The sequence below is a fragment of the Pristis pectinata genome, chromosome 6 (assembly GCF_009764475.1).
Source record: "Pristis pectinata isolate sPriPec2 chromosome 6, sPriPec2.1.pri, whole genome shotgun sequence".
Taxonomy (NCBI): Eukaryota; Metazoa; Chordata; class Chondrichthyes; order Rhinopristiformes; family Pristidae; genus Pristis; species Pristis pectinata.
In genome coordinates, this window is record NC_067410.1 from 6,392,751 (window position 1) to 6,417,154 (window position 24,404).

A 24,404-nucleotide genomic window follows, 5' to 3' on the forward strand; every position below is an offset into this window, starting at 1 on the left:
GGAATGCGCTGCCTGGGGTGGTGGTGGAGGCAGATATGTTGGTCAAGTTCAAGAGATTGTTGAATAAGCATATGGAGGAATTTTAAATAGAGGGATATGTGGGAGGAAGGGGTTAGATAGACAGGCGTGGTTTGAAGGTCGGCACAACACGGTGGGCCGAAGGGCCTGTATTGTGCTCTATGGTTCTAAGTTCTGATCCAACTTCTCTTTGTTCATCTGTTTTCCAGCTCAACTATTCTACATGGCATCAGTTTTCACATATTTTTATGTTTTCGATTTATTTTCTCAACTGCCAACTGAAAATCTCAGAAGAATATCTTTAAAGAATAAGACTTACTTTTTTGAATTTTTGTTTGCACACTCTCCTCCTTGGATTTTAGGGATAAATTCTTCTGCTTGAACAGATCTTTCATCTGCAAACTGTCCGAGATCTGAGTGCTAATTAGCTTCTTCTTTGGGGGCTTTGCTTTTGCAGTTATTTTCTTGACTTTCTTTACTAGATTTTTTAAAATCAAAGAGAAACTAGTTAATTGACCTGAAACTAACATGAACTTCAGTAATATACACAAAGTCAAATATTAGGTCCTGAAAGCTCATTCATATAGTCTTGCTTTTTGAGCCCTACGTGAAGAACATGCATCATTTTAGTACAAGCATTGTGCAGATCCAGCAAAATATATTGCCTCTCATGCTTTTTACCTGCATTTCAGTGCACGGAGTCTTTCAGCACATGCAGTGTCTACAACATGCATGGATAACAGAAGCCTCCATGTAATAATCATTTTAATAAAATTGTAGCACTGATTTCTGATTAGGAAATTGTAAGGACGAGTCAAAGGAAACGAGATTTTAAAAGCAGCCCCATGCATAAAACCTGCGCTTTTGAAAGCAACGATTAACTATTTTGTTGCTTTGTTTGAGGGTCAGGTTCAGATACCATAAATTGTTTCATGACCAACCACACAAATTGTTTTCAGAATTATTGCCAAGCAATGGGCAATATTGTGTTTGATCGGACTTGCTGCTTGTACATGCTCCTCATATACGGTGTGTTTACTTCTTCTCTGATATATGATTTGGGAAAATATTTCTAGTATGTTGCACTATAATCTGTTCTGACAGAAAAGACCCAGCCTTTCAAGGCTTCCATCATTTGTACTTGCTAATAGAACATACTTAACATGTTATTAAATACATTTTAATGAGGTATAATACATATGTATTGAAGAAACGGGCAGAGAAAGATTTGGAAAATTTAGCATGAACCATCCCATTCCTTGGTATCAATAGCATATTTGGAAATAGTGATGGAATTTCAACCTTTCTTGATATGACTTTTAAATGCAATTAAAATATGTTCCATATGCTGAGTATGCCCCCTCTCACCTACCTCTCTTTAAAACTCAGCTCTCAGATCAGGCTTTCAATTACCCATCTTTATATCTCTTAGCCTTGATGGTCATTTTTGGGTAGACATGATTCTGAGAAATACCTCATGGAACTTTTCCATATTTAAGCCACTGCATTACTGCATTGTTGCTGTTTCTGCTGCAGTGGAAAAATTTGGTTATTTGACCTTATAATATGTAAATTAAATGCTCTCTGGTTCTAGCTGTTGCCTTTCTTATGACTGTGGTCAATGTTCTGTCATATCCCCACTTCAAATAAATAGTCGTTAAATATTCGACAATACTAAATAAACACCGTAAGAAACTAATTCTGTTTCTTAATTGGCAATTCATTCAATTCCAACCTCTGGGAACGTGCCGTGTTCAAATTGTCTGCCTCCTTGCCACATAACATTTCATGAAGTGCAGATATTAAGTTTCTTCACCTGCCTCTGCTGAAAATATGCCCAAGGAATGTGAACCTCCCAAACTGCTCCAACAGATAGCAAATTACATAAAGGTGTGATTATGTCTTGAATCAGAAATCCTCTCTAGGGATCTCCCTGCATGTCTGCCATCTTGAACAAGAAGTAGCTCCAATTTCTAAGATGAATAACAGTAACATTTTCATTCCCAGAGAAGCTAAAGAAAATGCTTATTTGCCCTTTTACTTTTGGTACTATCTGTTTATGGTTTTATTCGTCATTTGTTTTTAAAGTGCTTTTTGTCCACGATAGAGCAATATATTCTCTAAATTTATTTGAAGTTGATGTTCAACCCTTTGGGACCGATCACTTTCATTCCTACAGTAACTGTTATTTTTCATGAATTCTTCTTTCTTTTTAATTGCAATGCACTCACTCAAGTTTATTGCATTGAAATTCAGGTTTACTGAGGTCAATATAAACCCCACTTCCCAAAGGCAGGTGGAAGAGGTAGGGGATGGAGTAGACCTTGCTACTTTTATGATGGCAGAGTCTGAGATGTGCAAGTGACAAATCTGTGACAAGTGGGACACTTTCTTGTGACCTCTAGATCAGGCTCCCATATGTTCAGGAAACCCAAAGGGAGTATAAGAGCATAGCCAATATTTCTACACTTATAACTGTGCGTGAATATAATATATGTAAATGAATGACACAGTACGTCCAGAAGTAGTTGAAGGTTGAATAAATAACTTGCCCAGGTTTAGATCAAGTGAGACTGACAACAATCAGATGATTATATTGAAGGATCTATCTCAACACTACAGCTTCAATGTTTTTTTGAGGTCATGTACTGTGGTTTGTGGTTTAATCAATGAGCAAATTCAATCAAAGTTATTAAATACACAGAATCTCACATGCAACTAAAACTGCAACATCTCTGAAGATGGCATTGGTAATTGATTTATTATCGTCACATGTACTGAAACGCAGTGAGAAGCTTTTGCTTGCTTGCCATCCAGACTGATCCTTCCATACATTGAGGCAGTACAAAAGAACAGAATGCAGAATATGGTGTTATAGTTACAAAGAAAGTGCAGTGCAGGTAGACAAATAAAGTGCAAGGGTCATGACAAAGTAGATTAAGATATCAAGAGTTTGTCTTTATTGTACAAGAGTTCTGTTCAAGAGTCTTATACAGCAGGATAGAAAGTGTCCTTGAGCCCGGTGATACGTGTTCTCAAGCTTTCGTACCTTCCACTTGATGGGAGGAAGGAGAGAGAGAATGACCAGGGTGCGACAGGTCCTGATTATGTTGGGCGCTTTCCCGAGGCAGCAGGAGGTGTAGAATCAATGGAGGGGAGGCTGGTTTTCATGATGTACAAGGCTGCAGTCTTGACTCTTGACCTCACAATCTACCTCATCATGACCTTGCACCTTATTGTCCACCTGCACTGCACTTTCTCTATAGCTGTTACACTTTATTCTGCATTCTGTTATTGTTTTACCTTTTAATACTTCAATGCATTGATCTGTATGAATTGTATACAAGGCAAGTTATTCACTGTACCCTGGTACATGTGACAATAATAAACCAATTCCAATTCATAACTCTCGGCAATTTCTTGCAGTCAAAGATTTTCATCCAGTGCGAAGTACAATTTAACTCTAGGCTTTGCTACCATTTGAATAACTCCAATGAAAATCCAAATCCCATCAATTTGTCTGATTAGTATAGTCAGCCATAACCAGAGTAATAGGTACAAATTATCATTGCAGATATAATCCACTGCATGTATGTCAATTTAAAATTATAAAACATTTTAATTGACAGAAGGACACATATCATCAGCATTCAAATCTAAAGCCAAGGTGATTAATTAAAGTATCTTCAGTAATATGATTTCTTCACAGAAGGAAAGTTCTCATAGCAAAAAGCTGCAGAGAGAAAGTCTACACAGTGGTAAAGCCAATGAGAACAATGAGGAATTGAGCTTACAAAATATTTATGCCTTCAGTGCCAATGGTGGAAAGCAGATTGTTCAACTATGGGAAACATTACCTAATTAAATAAGTTTGGCCAAGAACCACTGATGAAGGATATAGCATTCAGGCAAAATATTGAAGATTGTAGGCTGAATGAAATATTCAATACATTACAAAGACAGTAGATAGAATTACTAAAGATTGTAACTGGCATTCTAATCAAACGGCATCGGGCAAGGATTGGCTCCAAAAATCGAAGCTTCACTGCAGAGAACTATACAGCATGGATCTACAAAACCACTCTTGGGCATATTATTGGGAAAATGTACAGTAAAGTTCAAGGTGATAATGATTCTTACAGATTATAAGGTAAGGATAGGAAGTATGTGGAGGTTTTGGAGAGAGTGCAGAAGAGGTTCACCAAGATGTTGCCTGGATTGGAATGTATTAGCTGTAAGGAGAGGTTGGGCAAATCTTGGATTGTTTTCAAAGGAGGCTTAGGGGCAACCTGATAGAAATGAGAGGCATAGATAGGGCAAATAGTCCAAGTGTTTTTCCCAGAGTGAAAACATCAGATACTAGAGGGCATAGGTTTTAAAGTGAGGGAGGAAAAGTTTAAAGGAGATGTGTGAGGCAAGTTTTTTGCATAAAGAATGGTAGAAGCCTGGAACATGTTGTCTGGGGAGATGATAGAAGATACGACAGCAGCGTTTTAAGAGGGATTTAGAAAGACACATGAACAAGCAGGGAATAGCCAGATACAGACCATGTGCAGGCAGATGGGATTAGTTAGATTGGCATCATGGTTGGCGCAGAGACGATAGGCCAAAGAACCTGTTCCTGTGCTGTTCTATGTTCTATATTGTAAGGCCTATGTTTATACAAGGGCAGATGTGAAGCCCTTCTTCTGTAAGTCCGAATGAGCTCCGTTCATGTTAAAGCAGCAAGTAGAGAAGAAGTTGGAAAAATTAGAACAGAATGGAATTCTAGTAAAGATAAATTCAGAATGATTGGGCAACATTGATAGTACCAAAGCAGATGCTGCTGTTCAACTACATGGCGATTACAAGATGACGCTGAACAAAGCAGTTGACAATGAGTAGTATCCTTTGCGTATTTCCCAGGATTTATATGTGGAGCTGACACAGTCCAATGTTTTCACCAAAACACATCTAGCATGTGCATCTGCTCACCTGAACTGGAGTCAGAAATACTTAAGAAATGAGAAAAGTATCTTTGCTCTGATGTAAAATTATCTTATGGTATGAAATAGTTACTGAGAATTTTTCAAGTTATCTTGTGGAAAAAATACTAGAATGTGTAGATCAATATCTACAGTCATGATGATGTACTAATATCTGCAGGTACCATAGAAGAAAACATTCAAATAGTAAAAAAGTGCTCCGATGACAGCATGAACACAATGTAAAGTTCAAAAGAGGTTTATATAGAAAGTAGTTTATGTTGCACTGAATGTGGATGCCAGTGGATTCAAACCAGTCAAGTAAAAAGTGGCAGCGGTTATGAAGGTGAGGAAACCCAAAAGCACTGCTGAAGTCAGGTCATACACCATGCTGACCTCTTGCCTTTTGGCAGATCTTGCAACAGCACTAATGCAATTTCATCAATTAATGAAAGAAGGTGAGAAATGGAATTGAAGGGAAGAACAGAAACAGGCAAATGACTTATCTAAAAGAAGAGTATAGGAAAAGTGTCTTTACTAGTTCACTATAGTATAATGTACATTGAAAAGTGTGTGAAGCTTCCAATTATGGAGCAGGAGCTGACAAGTGGCAGATGGAGTTCAATCCGGAGAAGTGTGAGGTGGTACACTTTGGAAGGACAAACTCCAGGGCAGAGTACAAGGTAAATGGCAAGGTACTTGGCAGTGTAGAGGAGCAGAGGGATCTGGGGGTTCACATTCACAGTTCACTGAAAGTTGCCTCACAGGTGGATAGAGCAGTTAAGAAGGCCTATGGGATGTTGGCTTTCATAAATCGTGGGATTGAGTTTAAGAGCCGCGAAGTGATGATGCAGCTTTACAAAACTCTAGTTAGACCACACTTAGAGTACTGTGTTCAGTTCTGGTCGCCGCATTGTAGGAAGGATGTGGAGGCGTTGGAGAGGGTGCAGAGCAGATTTACCAGGATGCTGCCTGGATTAGAGCGTATGGAATATGAGGAGAGGCTTAAGGTGCTAGGGCTTTATTCACTGGAAAGGAGGATGATGAGAGGAGACATGATAGAGGTATATAAAATATTGAGAGGAATAGATAGAGTAGACAGTCAGCACCTCCTTCCCAGGGCACCAATGCTCAAGACGAGAGGGCATGGCTTTAAGGTTATGGGTGGGAGGTGATGTCAGGGGGAGGTTTTTCACCCAGAGAGTGGTTGGTGCATGGAATGCACTGCCTGGGATGGTGGTGGAGGTAGATACATTGGACAGGCTCAAAAGTTTGTTGGATAGGCATATGGAGGAATGTGAGATAGAGGGATATGCGGGAGGAAAGGGTTAGATAGTGTGAGGGTGGTTTGATGGACGGCACAACATGGTGGGCCGAAGGGCCTGTTTTGTGCTGTATGGTTCTATGGTTCTATGGAGCTCAAATTAGTCACACAACTGACGATGCTCAAGAGAAAGCAATTAGATTTGTATCATTTACATTGAGAAAGAGTGAGAGAAACTTTGCTTCAATTGATAAAGAGCAATGATATTGTATATATTACAGAAACTTAGTTGAGAGAAGGACTGCTTAATGTTTCAGGGGGTAGGTGTTTTTGACATGACAGAGAGGGAAGTGAGAGAGGTGAGGGAGTTCCATTACTGTTTAAGGAGAATGTCACTGCTGCATTAGGAGAGGACATCTTGGAGGGTTCGTCCAGCATGGCCATATGGGTAGAACTCAGGAATAAGAAAGGTATAGAGGAAAATATAGAGGCCATCCAATAGCTAATGTGAGCTAGAGGAACAGATATGCAGGCAGATCATGGAAAGATATAAAAACAACAAAGTTATTGTACTGGGTGAATTTAACTTCCCCAAAATTGACTGGAGCTACCTTAGGGCCAGGGGCTTAAATGGAGCAGAATTTGTTTGGTGCATCCAGGAGGGTTTCTTGAAACAAAATGTAGATACTCCAGCTCGGGATGGAGCCGTACTAGACTTTACACTGGGGAATGAGCCTAGCCTGGTGAGGTGAAGGGGGTGAGGTCCTTAATGAGTGCTTTGCATTGGTATTCACCAAGAAGGATATGGATGGTGGAGAGGATAGGTTGTTGATATTCGAGGGCAAATTGATATTGAGGAGGTGTTGAGTGTCTTAAAAATCATTAGGAGGGATGTTCCCAGGGCCTAATGGGATCTATCCAAGGATATTGAGAGGGGCAAGGAAGGGGACGGCTGGGCCTTGACAGAGATCTTTGTATCGTCTTTAGCCACGGGCTTGGTGCCAGAAGACTGGAGAACATCCAATGTTGTCCCTGTGTTTAAGAAGGTTAACAAGGACAAACTAGGACTTTATAGGTCTGTAACCCTTACATCAGAACATAGAACATAGAAAACCTACAGCACAATTCAGGACCTTCAGCCCACAAAGCTGTGACAAGCATGTCCCTACCTCAGAAATTACTAGGCTTACCCATAGCCCTCTATTTTTCTCAGTTCCATGTACCTATCCAAAAGTTTCTTAAAAGACCCTATCGTATCCGCCTCCACCACCGTTGCCGGCAGCCCATTCCATGCACTCACCACTCTCTGAGTAAAAAAACTTACCCCTGACATTTCCTCTATACCTACTCCCCAGCACCTTAAACCTATGTCCTCTTGTGGCAACCATTTCAGCCTTGGGGAAAAGCCTCTGACTATCTACCCGATCAATGCCCCTCGTCATCTTATAAACCTCTATCAGGTCCCCCGTCATCCTCCGTCGCTCCAAGGAGAAAAGGCCAAGTTCCCTCAACCTGCTTTCATAACGCATGCTCTGCATTCCAGGCAGCATCCTTGGAAATCTCCTCTGCACCCTCTCTATGGTAGGGAAAATGAAGAAGATTTTATGGGATAAGACTTACTAACTTGGAACTCTGTGGCCAGTGGTGATCCACAAGGATCAGCGCTGGGACCTCTGTTGTCTGTAATATATATGGTCATGATTTGGCAGAAAATGTAGGTGTCCGAACAGTAAATTAGCGGATAACACAAAAATTGGTGGAATTGTGAATCATTGGGAAGGCTGTGAAAGGATAGAGCAAGAGATATATCAGTTGAAACTTGCACAGAAAAATGGCAGATGGTGTCTAATCCCGACAAGTGTGAGGTGTTGCACTTTGGGAGGTCAAGTGTAAGAATAAAGTTTATAGTAAAGGGCAGGATCTTTAGAAGCACTGATGTGCAGAGGGATCATAGGGTGCACAGCTCCCTGAAAAATGGCAACACAAGTAGATAGGGTGGTAAAGAAGGCATAAGGCCTTGCCTTCATCGATCGGAGTGCTGAGTACATAAGGCAAGAAGTCATGTTGCAGCTGCATAAAACTATGGTTAGGCCATATTAGAATACTGTGTGCAGTTCTGGTTGACGCACTATAGGATGTGAAGACTTTGGAGAGGATGTGGAAGAGCAGGACCAGGATGTTGTTTGGAATGGGGTGTATTAGTTATAAGGAGAGGTTGGACAAACTTGGACTGTTTTCTCTGGAGCATCGGCAACATGACGGAAGTATGTAAAATTATGAAAGACATAGACACGGTAGATGGAGTCTATTTCCCAAAAGCAGCAATGTCAAAATCAGAGGGCATAGCTTTAAGCTGAGAGCGGGAAAGTTTAAAGGAGATTTGCAGGGCAAGTTTTTACACAGAGAATGATAGGTTCCTGGAACATGCTACCAAAGGATGTGGTAGAAGCAGATACTCAAGCAACATTTAATGGGTATTTAGACAGACAGATGAACAAGCAGGGAATAGACGGATACAGACCATGTGCAGGCAGATGGGATTAGTTTAATTTGACATCATGTTTGGAACATGGTAGGCCAAAGGGCCTGTTCTTGTGTTATTATGTTCCTATGCTGAGAGCAGTTACTGGTCTGTCATACCCCCATCTCAAAGAAACAATCATCAAATTTTCAGTACCATTTAAATTAATGTCATAAGAAACTAATTCTTCATCTGATCCGATTATTCTCTCCATGCTACTTGTGAGGACTCACTGTGTACAGACACTCTGCTCTATTTTACTGCATAATAACGGTTATACTTTAAGACATGTTAAGTTTCATTGGTCAAATTCAAGACATTACTAGATAAGCATATGGAGGAATTTAAAATAGAGGGATATGTGGGAGGAAGGGGTTAGATAGTCTTAGGCGAGGATTAAAGGTCACCACAACATTGTGGGCCGAAGGGCCTCTATTGTGCTGTACTGTTCCATGATTCTGTGATTACGTTTCTGTCCCCACTTCTGCTGAACCCCTGCCCAGTAGCATCATTAGGCTCCTAAACTATTTCAACAGATAGCCATTCTTGTAAAAGTGTAATGAGGTTTTGAATCAGCTATCTTCTCTCGAAATCTGTTAACGTGTCTGCTATCTTGAGCAGGAGCTAGCTCTGGTCTTTAAGATTAATGACAGAAGCGCTTTCACTTGCAGAGGAGCTACAAATCACTTACTTGCACTTGTAGTTTCCTGGACCGGCTGGTTGGGTTTTGCTTCTTGTTTCTTTTTGGGGCGCTTCTTGGTCACTGGCATCTCTACAATAAAGCAAAATATTCTCTAAACTTATTTGCAGTAAGTGATAGAAACAAAACAGATCAGAGCATTTTCAATGCTACAATGAGTTATTCATTCTCCTTGCTTTTGAACTGCAGTAAACCAACCTGAACCACATTCTACCCTCTCAGACTAATTGCATTGAAATCCAGATTCACTGTGGTCAAGGTTAACCCTATATCCCAATGGCAGGTGGGAGAGGTAGAGGACAGAGAAGCTCTTTACTACAGCAGGCTTCAAGCTGTGTGAGTGACCTATCTAGGAGTGGTGGGACACTTTATTGTAACCTTTACATCAGACTCCAATTCAACCATACATTGAGGAAATCTAGCAGTGAAATGGGAACTGTCTGCAGATACCAATGTAATTTCACTTTATAGTCATGGAGGCACAATGCAGAATCCAAAGCCCATCAATAGGATCAGCTACAATCATGTGACTGGTGCAAAATGTTGTTACAGATATAGTGGAAGTTATCCACCAAATGTATGTCAATTTAAAATGGTAAAATAGTTTGTCAGAATGAAAGGACGCATATCTCAGCAAGTCTAAAGCTAGTTAATTAAAGCAAATCTAGTAATCTGAATTCTTTGCAGCAAGAAGCCACAGAGAGAAAATCTACACAGTTTTAAACACAAGTCGACATTTCGGGTCGAGATCCTTCATCATCGAATTAATCCATTTTTCTTCTGATTGCAGCAGGTTCTTCCTTGGACCCTGATGAAGGATCTTGACCCGAAACATCGACCGTTTATTTCTCTCCATAGTTGCTGCCTGACCTGCTGAGTTCCTCCAGCATTTTGTGTGTGTTGCCAATGGGTTCCTCCAGCAGACTGTTGCTCCAGATTCTAGCAGTCTCTTACGTCTGTGAAACAGAATTACTTCTACATATCTAGCTTTAGCATTAGTGACCAAAGAAAATATTTATCCACTTTGTGTTGTAGATTTGCCTCCTACAAATAATATAAAACTTTTTCAACTTGCCTTTAAAGACCTTTCATTCTATCACTCATTTTTCACGAATTCTTTTCTTTTACTTGCAGTGCAGTCACTCAAGTTTATTGCATTGAAATCTAGGTTTACTGAGGTCAGTATTAACTCCACTTCACAAAGGCAGGTGGAAGAGGGTAGGGAATGGAGTAGACCTTCCCACTTTAACGATGGCAGAGTTTGAGATGTGCAAGTGACAGATCTGTGACAAGTGGGACACTTTCTTGTGACCTGTAGATCAGGCCCACATATGTTCAGGAAACCCAAAGGGAGTATAATAGCACAGCCAATATTTCTATGATTCACATATTCATGTGAATATCATGCATGTAAATGAATGATGCAGTGATGATGTATATGCATATGTGTCCAGAAGTAGTTGGAGGTTGAATAAATAATTTGCCCAGGTTTAGGTCAAGTGAGACTGACAACAATCAGATGATTATATTGAAGGATCTATCTCAACACTAGAGCTTCAATGTTTTTTTGAGGTCATGCACTGTGGTTTGTGGTTTAATCAATGAGCAAATTCAATCAAAGTTATTAAATACACAGAATCTCACATGCAACTAAAACTGCAACATCTCTGAAGATGGCATTGGTAATTGATTTATTATTGTCACATGTACTGAAATGCAGTGAGAAGTTTTTGCTTGCATGCCATCCAGACTGATCCTTCCATACATTGAGGCAGTACAAAAGAACAGAATGCAGAATATGGTGTTACAGTTACAAAGAAAGTGCAGTGCAGGTAGACAAATAAAGTGCAAGGGTCATGACAAGGTAGATTAAGAGATCAAGAGTTTGTCTTTATTGTACAAGAGTTCCATTCAAGAGTCTTATACAGCAGGATAGAAAGTGTCCTTGAGCCCGGTGATACGTGTTCTCAAGCTTTCGTACCTTACGCTTGATGGGAGGAAGGAGAGACAGAATGACCAGGGTGCGACAAGTCCTGATTATGTTGGGCGCTTTCCCGAGGCAGCAGGAGGTGTAGAATCAATGGAGGGGAGGCTGGTTTTCATGATGTACAAGGCTGCAGTCTTGACTCTTGACCTCACAATCTACCTCATCATGACCTTGCACCTTATTATCCACCTGCACTGCACTTTCTCTATAGCTGTTACACTTTATTCTGCATTCTATTATTGTTTTACCTTTTACCACTTCAATGCATTGATCTGTATGAATTGTATACAAGGCAAGTTATTCACTGTACCCTGGTACATGTGACAATAATAAACCAATTCCAATTCATAACTCTCGGCAATTTCTTGCAGTCAAAGATTTTCATCCAGTGCGAAGTACAACTTAACTCTAGGCTTTGCTACCATTTTAATAGCTCCAATGAAAATCCAAATCCCATCAATTTGTCTGATTAGTATAGTCAGCCATAACCAGAGTAATTGGTACAAATTATCATTGCAGATGTAATCCACTGCATGTATGTCAATTTAAAATTATAAAACATTTTAATTGACAGAAGGACACATATCATCAGCATTCAAATCTAAAGCCAAGGTGATTAATTAAAGTATCTTCAGTAATATGATTTCTTCACAGAAGGAAAGTTCTCATAGCAAAAAGCTGCAGAGAGAAAGTCTACACAGTGGTAAAGCCAATGAGAACAATGAGGAATTGAGCTTACAAAATATTTATGCCTTCAGTGTCAATGGTGGAAAGCAGATTGTTCAACTATGGGAAACATTACCTATTTAAATAAGTTCGGCCAAGAACCACTGATGAAGGATATAGCATTCAGGCAAATATTGAAGGCTATAGGCTGAATGAAATATTCAATACATCACAAAGACAGTAGATAGAATTACTAAAGATTGTAACTGGCATTCTAATCAAATGGCATCGGGCAAGGATTGGCTCCAAAAATCAAACAATGTACATTGAAAAGAGTGTGAAGCTTCCAATTATCGAGTAGGAGCTCAAATTAGTCACGCAGCTGACGATGCTCAAGAGAAAGCAATTAGATTTGTATCATTTACATTGAGAAAGAGTGAGTGACACTTTGCTCAAATTGATAAAGAACAATGACATTGTATATATTACAGAAACTTAGTTGAGAGAAGGACTGCTTAATGTATCAGGGGGTAGGTGTTTTTGACGTGACAGAGAGGGAAGTGAGAGAGGTGAGGGAGTTCCATTACTGTTTAAGGAGAATGTCACTGCTGCATTAGGAGAGGACATCTTGGAGGGTTCGTCCAGCACAGCCATATGGGTAGAACTCAGGAATAAGAAAGGTACAATCACTATAATGTGGTTATTATAGAGGCCATCTAATAGCTAATGTGAGCTAGAGGAACAGATATGCAGGCAGATCATGGAAAGATATAAAAACAACAAAGTTATTGTACTGGGTGAATTTAACTTCCCCAAAATTGACTGGAGCTACCTTACGGCTAGGGGCTTAAATGGAGCAGAATTTGTTTGGTGCATCCGGGAAGGTTTCTTGAAACAAAATGTAGATACTCCAGCTCGGGATGGAGCCGTACTAGACTTTACATTGGGGAATGAGCCTAGCCTGGTGAGGTGAAGGGGGTGAGGTCCTTAATGAGTGCTTTGCATTGGTATTCACCAAGAAGGATATGGATGGTGGAGAGGATAGGTTGTTGATATTCGAGGGCAAATTGATATTGAGGAGGTGTAGAGTGTCTTAAAAATCATTAGGAGGGATGTTCCCAGGGTCTAATGGGATCTACCCAAGGATATTGAGGGGGGAAAGGAAGGGGACGGCTGGGGCCCTGACAGAGATCTTTGTATCCTCTTTAGCCACGGGCTTGGTGCCAGAAGACTGGAGAACATCCAATGTTATCCCTGTGTTTAAGAAGGTTAACAAGGACAAACTAGGACTTTATAGGTCTGTGACCCTTACATCAGAACATAGAACATAGAAAACCTACAGCACAATTCAGGCCCTTCGGCCCACAAAGCTGTACCAAACATGTCCCTACCTCAGAAATTACTAGGCTTACCTACAGCCCTCTATTTTTCTCAGCTCCATGTACCTATCCAAAAGTTTCTTAAAAGACCCTATCGTTTCCACCTCCACCACCGTTACCGGCAGCCCATTCCACGCACTCACCACTCTCTGAGTAAAAAACTTACCCCTGACATCTCTTCTATACCTACTCCCCAGCACCTTAAACCTATGTCCTCTTCTGGCAACCATTTCAGCCTTGGGGAAAAGCCTCTGACTATCTACCCAATCAATGCCTCTCGTCATCTTATAAACCTCTATCAGGTCCCCCCTCATCCTCTGTCGCTCCAAGGAGAAAAGGCCAAGTTCCCTCAACCTGCTTTCATAAGGCATGCTCCGCATTCCAGGCAGCATCCTTGGAAATCTCCTCTACACCCTCTCTATGGTAGGGAAAATGAAGAAGATTTTATTGGATAAGACTTACTAACTTGGAACACTGTGGCCAGTGGTGATCCACAAGGATAAGCGCTGGGACCTTTGTTGTTTGTAATATATATTCATGATTTGGCAGAAAATGTAGGTGTCCAATTAGTAAATTAGCAGATAACACAAAAATTGGTGGAATTGTGGATCATTGGGAAGGCTGTGAAACGATAGAGCAAGAGATATATCAGTTGAAACTTGGACAGAAAAATGGCAGATGGTGTCTAATCCCGACAAGTGTGAGGTGTTGCACTTTGGGAGGTCAAGTGTAAGAATAAAGTTTATAGTAAAGGGCAGGATCTTCAGAAGCACTGATGTGCAGAGGAATCATAGGGTGCACAGCTCCCTGAAAAATGGCAACACAAGTAGATAGGGTGGTAAAGAAGGCATAAGGCCTTGCCTTCATCAAGCAGAGTGTTGAGTACAAAAGTCAGGAAATCATGTTGCAGCTGTATAAAACTATGGTTAGTCCACATTGGAATATTGTGCACAGTTCTGGTTGACGCTCTATAGGAAGGATGTGAAGGCTTTGGAAAGGGTGTGGAAGAGGAGCACAGGGATGTGGTTTGGAATGGGGTGTATTAGTTATAAGGAGAGGTTGGACAAACTTGGACTGTTTTCTCTGGAGCATCGGCAACATGACGGAAGTATGTAAAATTATGAAAGACATAGACACGGTAGATGGAGTCTATTTCCCAAAAGCAGCAATGTCAAAATCAGAGGGCATAGCTTTAAGCTGAGAGGGGGAAAGTTTAAAGGAGATTTGCAGGGCAAGTTTTTACACAGAGAATGATAGGTTCCTGGAACATGCTACCAAAGGATGTGGTAGAAGCAGATACTCAAGCAACATTTAATGGGTATTTAGACAGACAGATGAACAGGCAAGGAATAGAGGGATACAGACCATGTGCAGGCAGATGGGATTAGTTTAATTTGACATCATGTTTGGAACATGGTAGGCCAAAGGGCCTGTTCTTGTGTTATTATGTTCCTATACTGAGAGCAGTTACTGGTCTGTCATACCCCCATCTCAAAGAAACAATCATCAAATTTTCAGTACCATTTAAATTAATGTCATAAGAAACTAATTCTTCATCTGATCTGATTATTCTCTCCATGCTACTTGTGGGAACTCACTGTGTACGGACACTCTGCTCTATTTTACTGCACGATAACGGTTATACTTTAAGACATGTTGTTTCATTGGTCAAATTCAAGAGATTGCAAGATAAGCATATGGAGGAATTTAAAATGGAGGGATATCTGGGAGGAAGAGGTTAGATCGTCTTAGGCGAGGTTTAAAGGTCGGCACAACATTGTGGGCCGAAGGGCCTCTATTGTACTGTACTGTTCCATGATTCTGTGATTACGTTTCTGTCCCCACTTCTGCTGAACCCCTGCCCAGTGGCATCATTAGGCGCCTAAACTATTTCAACAGATAGCCATTCTTGTAAAAGTGTAATGAGGTTTTGAATCAGCTATCTTCTCTCGAAATCTGTTAACGTGTCTGCTATCTTGAGCAGGAGCTAGCTCTGGTCTTTAAGATTAATGACAGAAGTGTTTTCACTTGCAGAGGAGCTACAAATCACTTACTTGCACTTGTAGTTTCCTGGACCGGCTGGTTGGGTTTTGCTTCTTGTTTCTTTTCAGGGCGCTTCTTGGTCACTGGCATCTCTACAATAAAGCAAAATATTCTCTAAACTTATTTGCAGTAAATGATAGAAACAAAACAGATCTGAGCATTTTCAATGCTACAATGAGTCATTCATTCTCCTTGCTTCTTAACTCCAGTAAACCAACCTGAACCACATTCTACCCTCTCAGACTAATTGCATTGAAATCCAGATTCACTGTGGTCAAGGTTAACCCTATATCCCAATGGCAGGTGGGAGAGGTAGAGGACAGAGAAGCTCTTTACTACAGCAGGCTTCAAGCTGTGTGAGTGACCTATCTAGGAGTGGTGGGACACTTTATTGTAACCTTTACATCAGACTCCAATTCAACCATACATTGAGGAAATCTAGCAGTGAAATGGGAACTGTCTGCAGATACCAATGTAATTTCACTTTATAGTCATGGAGGCACAATGCAGAATCCAAAGCCCATCAATAGGATCAGCTACAATCATGTGACTGGTGCAAAATGTTGTTACAGATATAGTGGAAGTTATCCACCAAATGTATGTCAATTTAAAATGGTAAAATAGTTTGTCAGAATGAAAGGACGCATATCTCAGCAAGTCTAAAGCTAGTTAATTAAAGCAAATCTAGTAATCTGAATTCTTTGCAGCAAGAAGCCACAGAGAGAAAATCTACACAGTTTTAAACACAAGTCGACATTTCGGGTCGAGATCCTTCATCATCGAATTAATCCATTTTTCTTCTGATTGCAGCAGGTTCTTCCTTGGACCCTGATGAAGGATCTTGACCCGAAACATCGACCGTTTATTTCTCTCCATAGTTGCTGCCTGACCTGCTGAGTTCCTCCAGCATTTTGTGTGTGTTGCCAATGGGTTCCTCCAGCAGACTGTTGCTCCAGATTCGAGCAGTCTCTTACGTCTGTGAAACAGAATTACTTCTACATATCTGGCTTTAGCATTAGTGACCAAAGAAAATATTTATCCACTTTGTGTTGTAGATTTGCCTCCTACAAATAATATAAAACTTTTTCAACTTGCCTTTAAAGACCTTTCATTCTATCACTCATTTTTCACGAATTCTTTTCTTTTCCTTGCAGTTCAGTCACTCAAGTTTATTGCATTGAAATCTAGGTTTACTGAAGTCAGTATTAACCCCACTTCCCAAAGGCAGGTGGAAGAGGTAGGGGATGGAGTAGACCTTCCCACTTTAACGATGGCAGAGTTTGAGATGTGCAAGTGACAGATCTGTGACAAGTGGGACACTTTCTTGTGACCTGTAGATCAGGCCCACATATGTTCAGGAAACCCAAAGGGAGTATAATAGCACAGCCAATATTTCTATGATTCACATATTCATGTGAATATCATGCATGTAAATGAATGATGCAGTGATGATGTATATGCATATGTGTCCAGAAGTAGTTGGAGGTTGAATAAATAATTTGCCCAGGTTTAGGTCAAGTGAGACTGACAACAATCAGATGATTATATTGTAGGATCTATCTCAACACTACAGCTTCAATTTTTTTTAAGATCATGCACTGTGGTTTGTGGTTTAATCAATGAGCAAATTCAATCAAAGTTATTAAATACACAGAATCTCACATGCAACTAAAACTGCAACATCTCTGAAGATGGCATTGGTAATTGATTTATTATTGTCACATGTACTGAAATGCAGTGAGAAGCTTTTGCTTGCATGCCATCCAGACTGATCCTTCCATACATTGAGGCAGTACAAAAGAACAGAATGCAGAATATGGTGTTACAGTTACAAAGAAAGTGCAGTGCAGGTAGACAAATAAAGTGCAAGGGTCATGACAAGGTAGATTAAGAGATCAAGTGTTTGTCTTTATTGTACAAGAGTTCCGTTCAAGAGTCTTATACAGCAGGATAGAAAGTGTCCTTGAGCCCGGTGATACATGTTCTCAAGCTTTCGTACCTTCCACTTGATGGGAGGAAGGAGAGAAAGAATGACCAGGGTGCGACAGGTCCTGATTATGTTGGGCGCTTTCCCGAGGCAGCAGGAGGTGTAGAATCAATGGAGGGGAGGCTGGTTTTCATGATGTACAAGGCTGCAGTCTTGACTCTTGACCTCACAATCTACCTCATCATGACCTTGCACCTTATTGTCCACCTGCACTGCACTTTCTCTATAGCTATTACACTTTATTCTGCATTCTGTTATTGTTTTACCTTTTACCACTTCAATGCATTGATCTGTATGAATTGTATACAAGGCAAGTTATTCACTGTACCCTGGTACATGTGACAATAATAAACCAATTCCAATTCATAACTCTCGGCAATTTCTTGCAGTCAAAGATTTTCATCCAGTGCGAAGTACAACTTAACTCTAGGCTTTGCTACCATTTTAATGACTCCAATGAAAATCCAAATCCCATCAATTTGTCTGATTAGTATAGTCAGCCATAACCAGAGGAATTGGTACAAATTATCATTGCAGATGTAATCCACTGCATGTATGTCAATTTAAAATTATAAAACATTTTAATTGACAGAAGGACACATATCATCAGCATTCAAATCTAAAGCCAAGGTGATTAATTAAAGTATCTTCAGTAATATGATTTCTTCACAGAAGGAAAGTTCTCATAGCAAAAAGCTGCAGAGAGAAAGTCTACACAGTGGTAAAGCCAATGAGAACAATGAGGAATTGAGCTTACAAAATATTTATGCCTTCAGTGCCAATGGTGGAAAGCAGATTGTTCAACTATGGGAAACATTACCTAATTAAATAAGTTCGGCCAAGAACCACTGATGATATAGCATTCAGGCAAAATATTGAAGGTTGTCGGCTGAATGAAATACTCAATACATTACAAAGACATTAGATAGAATTACTAAAGATTGTAACTGGCATTCTAATCAAACGGAATCGGGCAAGGATTGGCTCCAAAAATCGAAGCTTCACTGCAGAGAACTATAGCATGGATCCACAAAACCATTCTTGGGCATATTATTGGTAAAATGTACAGTAAAGTTCAAGGTGATAATGATTCTTACAGATTACAAGGTAAGGATAGGAAGTATGTGGAGGTTTTGGAGAGAGTGCAGAAGAGGTTCACCAAGATGTTGCCTGGATTGGAATGTATTAGCTGTAAGGAGAGGTTGAGCAAATCTTGGATTGTTGTCAAAGGAGGCTTAGGGGTAACCTGATAGAAATGAGAGGCGTAGATAGGGCAAATAGTCAGAGTGTTTTTCCCAGAGTGAAAACATCAGATACTAGAGGGCATAGATTTTAAAGTGAGGGAGGAAAAGTTTAAAGGAGATGTGTGAGGCAAGTTTTTTTTGCATAAAGAATGGTAGAAGCCTGGAACATGTTGGGAAGGCAGTGAAAGGATACAGCAAGAGATAGATCAGTTGAAACTTGGACAGAAAAATGGCAGATGGTGTCTAATCCCGACAAGTGTGAGGTGTTGCACTTTGGGAGGTCAAGTGTAAGAATAAAGTTTATAGTAAAGGGCAGGATCTTCAGAAGCACTGATGTGCAGAGGAATCATAGGGTGCACAGCTCCCTGAAAAATGGCAACACAAGTAGATAGGGTGGTAAAGAAGGCATAAGGCCTTGCCTTCATCAAGCAGAGTGTTGAGTACAAAAGTCATGTTGCAGCTGTATAAAACTTTGGTTAGGCCACATTGGAATATTGTGCACAGTTCTGATTGACGCTCTATAGGAAGGATGTGAAGGCTTTGGAAAGGGTGTGGAAGAGGAGCACAGGGATGTGGTTTGGAATGGGGTGTATTAGTTATAAGGAGAGGTTGGACAAACTTGGACTGTTTTCTCTGGAGCATCGGCAACATGACGGAAGTATGTAAAATTATGAAAGACATAGACACGGTAGATGGAGTCTATTTCCCAAAAGCAGCAATGTCAAAATCAGAGGGCATAGCTTTAAGCTGAGAGCGGGAAAGTTTAAAGGAGATTTGCAGGGCAAGTTTTTACACAGAGAATGATAGGTTCCTGGAACATGCTACCAAAGGATGTGGTAGAAGCAGATACTCAAGCAACATTTAATGGGTATTTAGACAGACAGATGAACAGGCAGGGAATAGACGGATACAGACCATGTGCAGGCAGATGGGATTAGTTTAATTTGACATCATGTTTGGAACATGGTAGGCCAAAGGGCCTGTTCTTGTGTTATTATGTTCCTATGCTGAGAGCAGTTACTGGTCTGTCATACCCCCATCTCAAAGAAACAATCATCAAATTTTCAGTACCATTTAAATTAATGTCATAAGAAACTAATTCTTCATCTGATCTGATTATTCTCTCCATGCTACTTGTGGGAACTCACTGTGTACAGACACTCTGCTCTATTTTACTGCATAATAACGGTTATACTTTAAGACATGTTAAGTTTCATTGGTCAAATTCAAGACATTACTAGATAAGCATATGGAGGAATTTAAAATAGAGGGATATGTGGGAGGAAGGGGTTAGATAGTCTTAGGTGAGGTTTAAAGGTCGGCACAACATTGTGGGCCGAAGGGCCTGTATTGTGCTGTACTGTTCCATGATTCTGTGATTACGTTTCTGTCCCCACTTCTGCTGAACCCCTGGCCAGTGGCATCATTAGGCTCCTAAACTATTTCAACAGATAGCCATTCTTGTAAAAGTGTAATGAGGTTTTGAATCAGCTATCTTCTCTCGAAATCTGTTAACGTGTCTGCTATCTTGAGCAGGAGCTAGCTCTGGTCTTTAAGATTAATGACAGAAGCGTTTTCACTTGCAGAGGAGCTACAAATCACTTACTTGCACTTGTAGTTTCCTGGACCGGCTGGTTGGGTTTTGCTTCTTGTTTCTTTTCAGGGCGCTTCTTGGTCACTGGCATCTCTACAATAAAGCAAAATATTCTCTAAACTTATTTGCAGTAAGTGATAGAAACAAAACAAATCTGAGCATTTTCAATGCTACAATGAGTCATTCATTCTCCTTGCTTCTTAACTCCAGTAAACCAACCTGAACCACATTCTACCCTCTCAGACTAATTGCATTGAAATCCAGACTCACTGTGGTCAAGGTTAACCCTATATCCCAATGGCAGGTGGGAGAGGTAGAGGACAGAGAAGCTCTTTACTACAGCAGGCTTCAAGCTGTGTGAGTGACCTATCTAGGAGTGGTGGGACACTTTATTGTAACCTTTACATCAGACTCCCATTCAACCATACATTGAGGAAATCTAGCAGTGAAATGGGAACTGTCTGCAGATACCAATGTAATTTCACTTTATAGTCATGGAGGCACAATGCAGAATCCAAAGCCCATCAATAGGATCAGCTACAATCATGTGACTGGTGCAAAATGTTGTTACAGATATAGTGGAAGTTATCCACCAAATGTATGTCAATTTAAAATGGTACAATAGTTTATCAAAATAAAAGGACACATATGTCAGCAAGTCTAAAGCTAGTTAATTAAAGCAAATCTAGTAATCTGAATTCTTTGCAGCAAGAAGCCACAGAGAGAAAATCTACACAGTTTTAAACACAAGTCGACATTTCGGGTCGAGATCCTTCATCATCGAATTAATCCATTTTTCTTCTGATTACAGCAGGTTCTTCTTCCTTGGACCCTGATGAAGGATCTCGACCCAAAATATCGACCGTTTATTTCTCTCCATAGTTGCTGCCTGACCTGCTGAATTCCTCCAGCATTTTGTGTGTGTTGCCAATGGGTTCCTCCAGCAGACTGCTGCTCCAGATTCTAGCAGTCTCTTACGTCTGTGGAACAGAATTACTTGTACATATCTAGCTTCAGCATTAGTGACCAAAGAAAATATTTATCCACTTTGTGTTATAGATTTGCCTCCTACAAATAATATAAAACCTTTACAACTTGCCTTTAAAGACCTTTCATTCTATCAATTATTTTTCACGAATTCTTTTCTTTTACTTGCAGTTCAGTCACTCAAGTTTATTGCATTGAAATCTAGGTTTACTGAGGTCAGTATTAACCCCACTTCCCAAAGGCAGGTGGAAGAGGTAGGGGATGGAGTAGACCTTCCCACTTTAACGATGGCAGAGTTTGAGATGTGCAAGTGACAGATCTGTGACAAGTGGGACACTTTCTTGTGACCTGTAGATGAGGCCCACATATGTTCAGGAAACCCAAAGGGAGTATAATAGCACAGCCAATATGTCTACACTTATAACTGTGTGTGAATATCATGTATGTAAATGAATGATGCAGTGTGTCCAGAAGTAGTTGGAGGTTGAATAAATAATTTGCCCAGGTTTAGGTCAAGTGAGACTGACAACAATCAGATGATTATATTGAAGGATCTATCTCAACACTACAGCTTCAATGTTTTTTAAGATCTTGCACTGTGTGATTGTTTGTGGTGTGATCAATGAGCAAATTCATTCAAAGTTATTAAATACACAGAATCTCACATGCAAGTAAATCTGCAACATCTCTGAAAATGGCATTGGTAATTGGTAACTGATAATTGATTTATTATTGTCACATGTATGGAGATGCAGTGAAAAACTAGTTTGCATGCCATCCAGTCAGATCATTTCGTACATTGAGTGGTATAAAGGGACAAAAAAAACAATGCATAATATGGTGTTACAGTTACAACGAAAGTGCAGTGCAGGTAGACAAATAAAGTGCAAGGGCCATGACAAGGTAGATTGAGAGATCCAGAGTTCATCTTTATCATCTAAGAGGTCCGTTCAAGAGTCTTATAACAGTGGGATAGAAGCTGTCCTTGAGCCTGGGTGTATGTGTCCTCAAGCTTTTGTATCTTCTGCTCGATGGGAGGGAGGAGAGAGAGAATGACCAGGGTGGAAGGGGTCCTAATCATGTCAGCTGCTTTCCTGAGACAGCGGGAGGTATAGACAGAATCAATGAGGGGGTGCTGGTTTTCATGATGTACAAGGCTGCAGTCTTGACTCTTGACCTCACAATCTACCTCATTATGACCTTGCACCGCACTTTCTCTGTAGCTGATACACTTTATTCTGCATTCTGTTACTGTTTTATGTTGTACTACCTTGATGCAATATGTAATGAATTGATCTGTATGAAGACAAGTTATTCACTGCACCTTGGTACATGTGACAATAATAAACCAATTCCAATTCACAACTCCCTGCAATTTCTTGCAGTCAAAGATTTTGATCCAGTGCAAAGTATAACTTTACTATCAAAATGGTAGCAAAGCCTAGAGTTCCAATGAAAATCCAAATCCCGTCAATTTGTCTGATTAGTATAGTCAGCCATAACCAGAGTAATAGGTACAAATTATTGTTGCAGATGTAATCCACTGCACGCATGTCAATTTAAAATTATAAAACATTTTAATTGTCAGAAAAAAGGACACATATCCTCAGCATTCAAATCTAAAGCCAAGGTGATTAATTAAAGCATCTCCAGTAATATGATTTCTTCACAGAAGGAAAGTTTTCACAGCAAAAAGCTGCAGGGAGAAAGTCTACACAGTGGTAAAGCCAATGAGAACAATGGGGAATCAAGCTTACAAAACATTTATGTCTTTAATACCAATGGTGGAAAGCAGATTGTTCAATTATGGGAAACATTACACAGAACATTACAGCACAGTACAGGCCCTTCAGCTCACAATGTTGTGCCGACATTTTATCCTGCTCTAATATCTGTCTAACTCTTCCCTCCCACATAGCCCTCCACTTCTCTATCATTCATGTGTCTATCTAAGAGTCTCTTGAATATCCCGAATGCATCTGCCCCCACAACCTCTGCCAGCAGTGTGTTCCACGCATCCACCATTCTCTATGTAAAAAAAGAATTACCCCTGACATCCCCCTTATATCTTCCTCTAATCACCTTAAAATTATGCCCCCTCATGTTAGCCATTTTTGCCCAGGGACAAAATCTCTGACTGTCCACTTGATCTATGCCTCTTATCATCTTGTACACCTCTATCAAGTCATCTCTCATCCTCCTTCTCTCCAAAGAGAAAAGCCCGAGCTCACTCAACCTATCCTCATAAGACATGCTCTCCAATCCAGGTAGCATCCTGGTAAATCTGCTCTGCACCCTCTCTAAAGCTTCCCCATCCTTCCTATAATGAGGCAACCAGAACTGAACACAATACTCCAAGTGTGTTCTAACCAGAGTTCTATAGAGCTGCAACATCACCTCGCGGCTCTTGAACTCAATATCCGACTAATGAAGACCAACACACCATATGCCTTCTTATTCCAGGAATGAAAGGGAATGATTCCAGGAATGAAAGGGCTTAAGTATGATGAGCGTTTGTCGGCTCTTGGACTGTACTCGCTGGAGTACAGAAGGATGAGAGGGGACCTCGTAGCGACATTTAAAATGTTGACAGGTAAGGATAGAGTAGATGTGGCTAGGCTGTTTCCCTTGGTGGGCGTGTCCAGGACCAGAGGGCACAATCTTAGAATTAGAGGGTACAGTTTCAAGACAGAGATGAGGAGAAGTTTCTTTACCCAGAGGGTGGTGAAATTGTGGAACTCCTTGCCACGCACAGCAGTGGAGGCCAGATCAGTGGGGGTGTTCAAGGAGGAGATAGACAGATATCTAAATAGTCAGGGTATCAAGGGATATGGGGATAAGGCTGGCAAATGGGATTAGAATAGTTTTTTTTTCTCTCTCTCTTTTTTTCCCACCCCATTTCTTTTTCCCTTTTCCTTGGAGCAGACTCGATGGGCCGAATGGCCTGCTTCTGCTCCCTTGTCTTGTGATCTTGTGATCTTGTGAACAACCCTCTCAACCTGCGCAGCAACCTTGAGGAATCTATGGACGTGGACCCCGAGATCCCTCTG

The 24,404-nt window shown here is 40.5% G+C and overlaps 1 protein-coding gene across 13 annotated transcripts in view; it reads right to left on the reverse strand.

Moving 5' to 3' along the window:
* Window positions 1-24,404, reverse strand: part of LOC127571716 (histone H1, gonadal-like) — a 59,856-nt gene that overhangs the window by 13,572 nt on the left and 21,880 nt on the right. For 6 of the 13 annotated variants that reach the window (XM_052018352.1, XM_052018341.1, XM_052018342.1 and 3 more), the window contains exons 5-8: window positions 20,380-20,460; window positions 15,554-15,634; window positions 9,459-9,539; window positions 338-496 (exon numbers count right to left, since the gene is read on the reverse strand). In XM_052018352.1, coding sequence (XP_051874312.1) covers window positions 338-496; window positions 9,459-9,539; window positions 15,554-15,634; window positions 20,380-20,460 — 402 coding nt within the window. The remainder of the gene's footprint in view (window positions 1-337; window positions 497-9,458; window positions 9,540-15,553; window positions 15,635-20,379; window positions 20,461-24,404) is intronic. The other 7 variants (XM_052018349.1, XM_052018347.1, XM_052018345.1 and 4 more) reach the window with 6 other exon arrangements.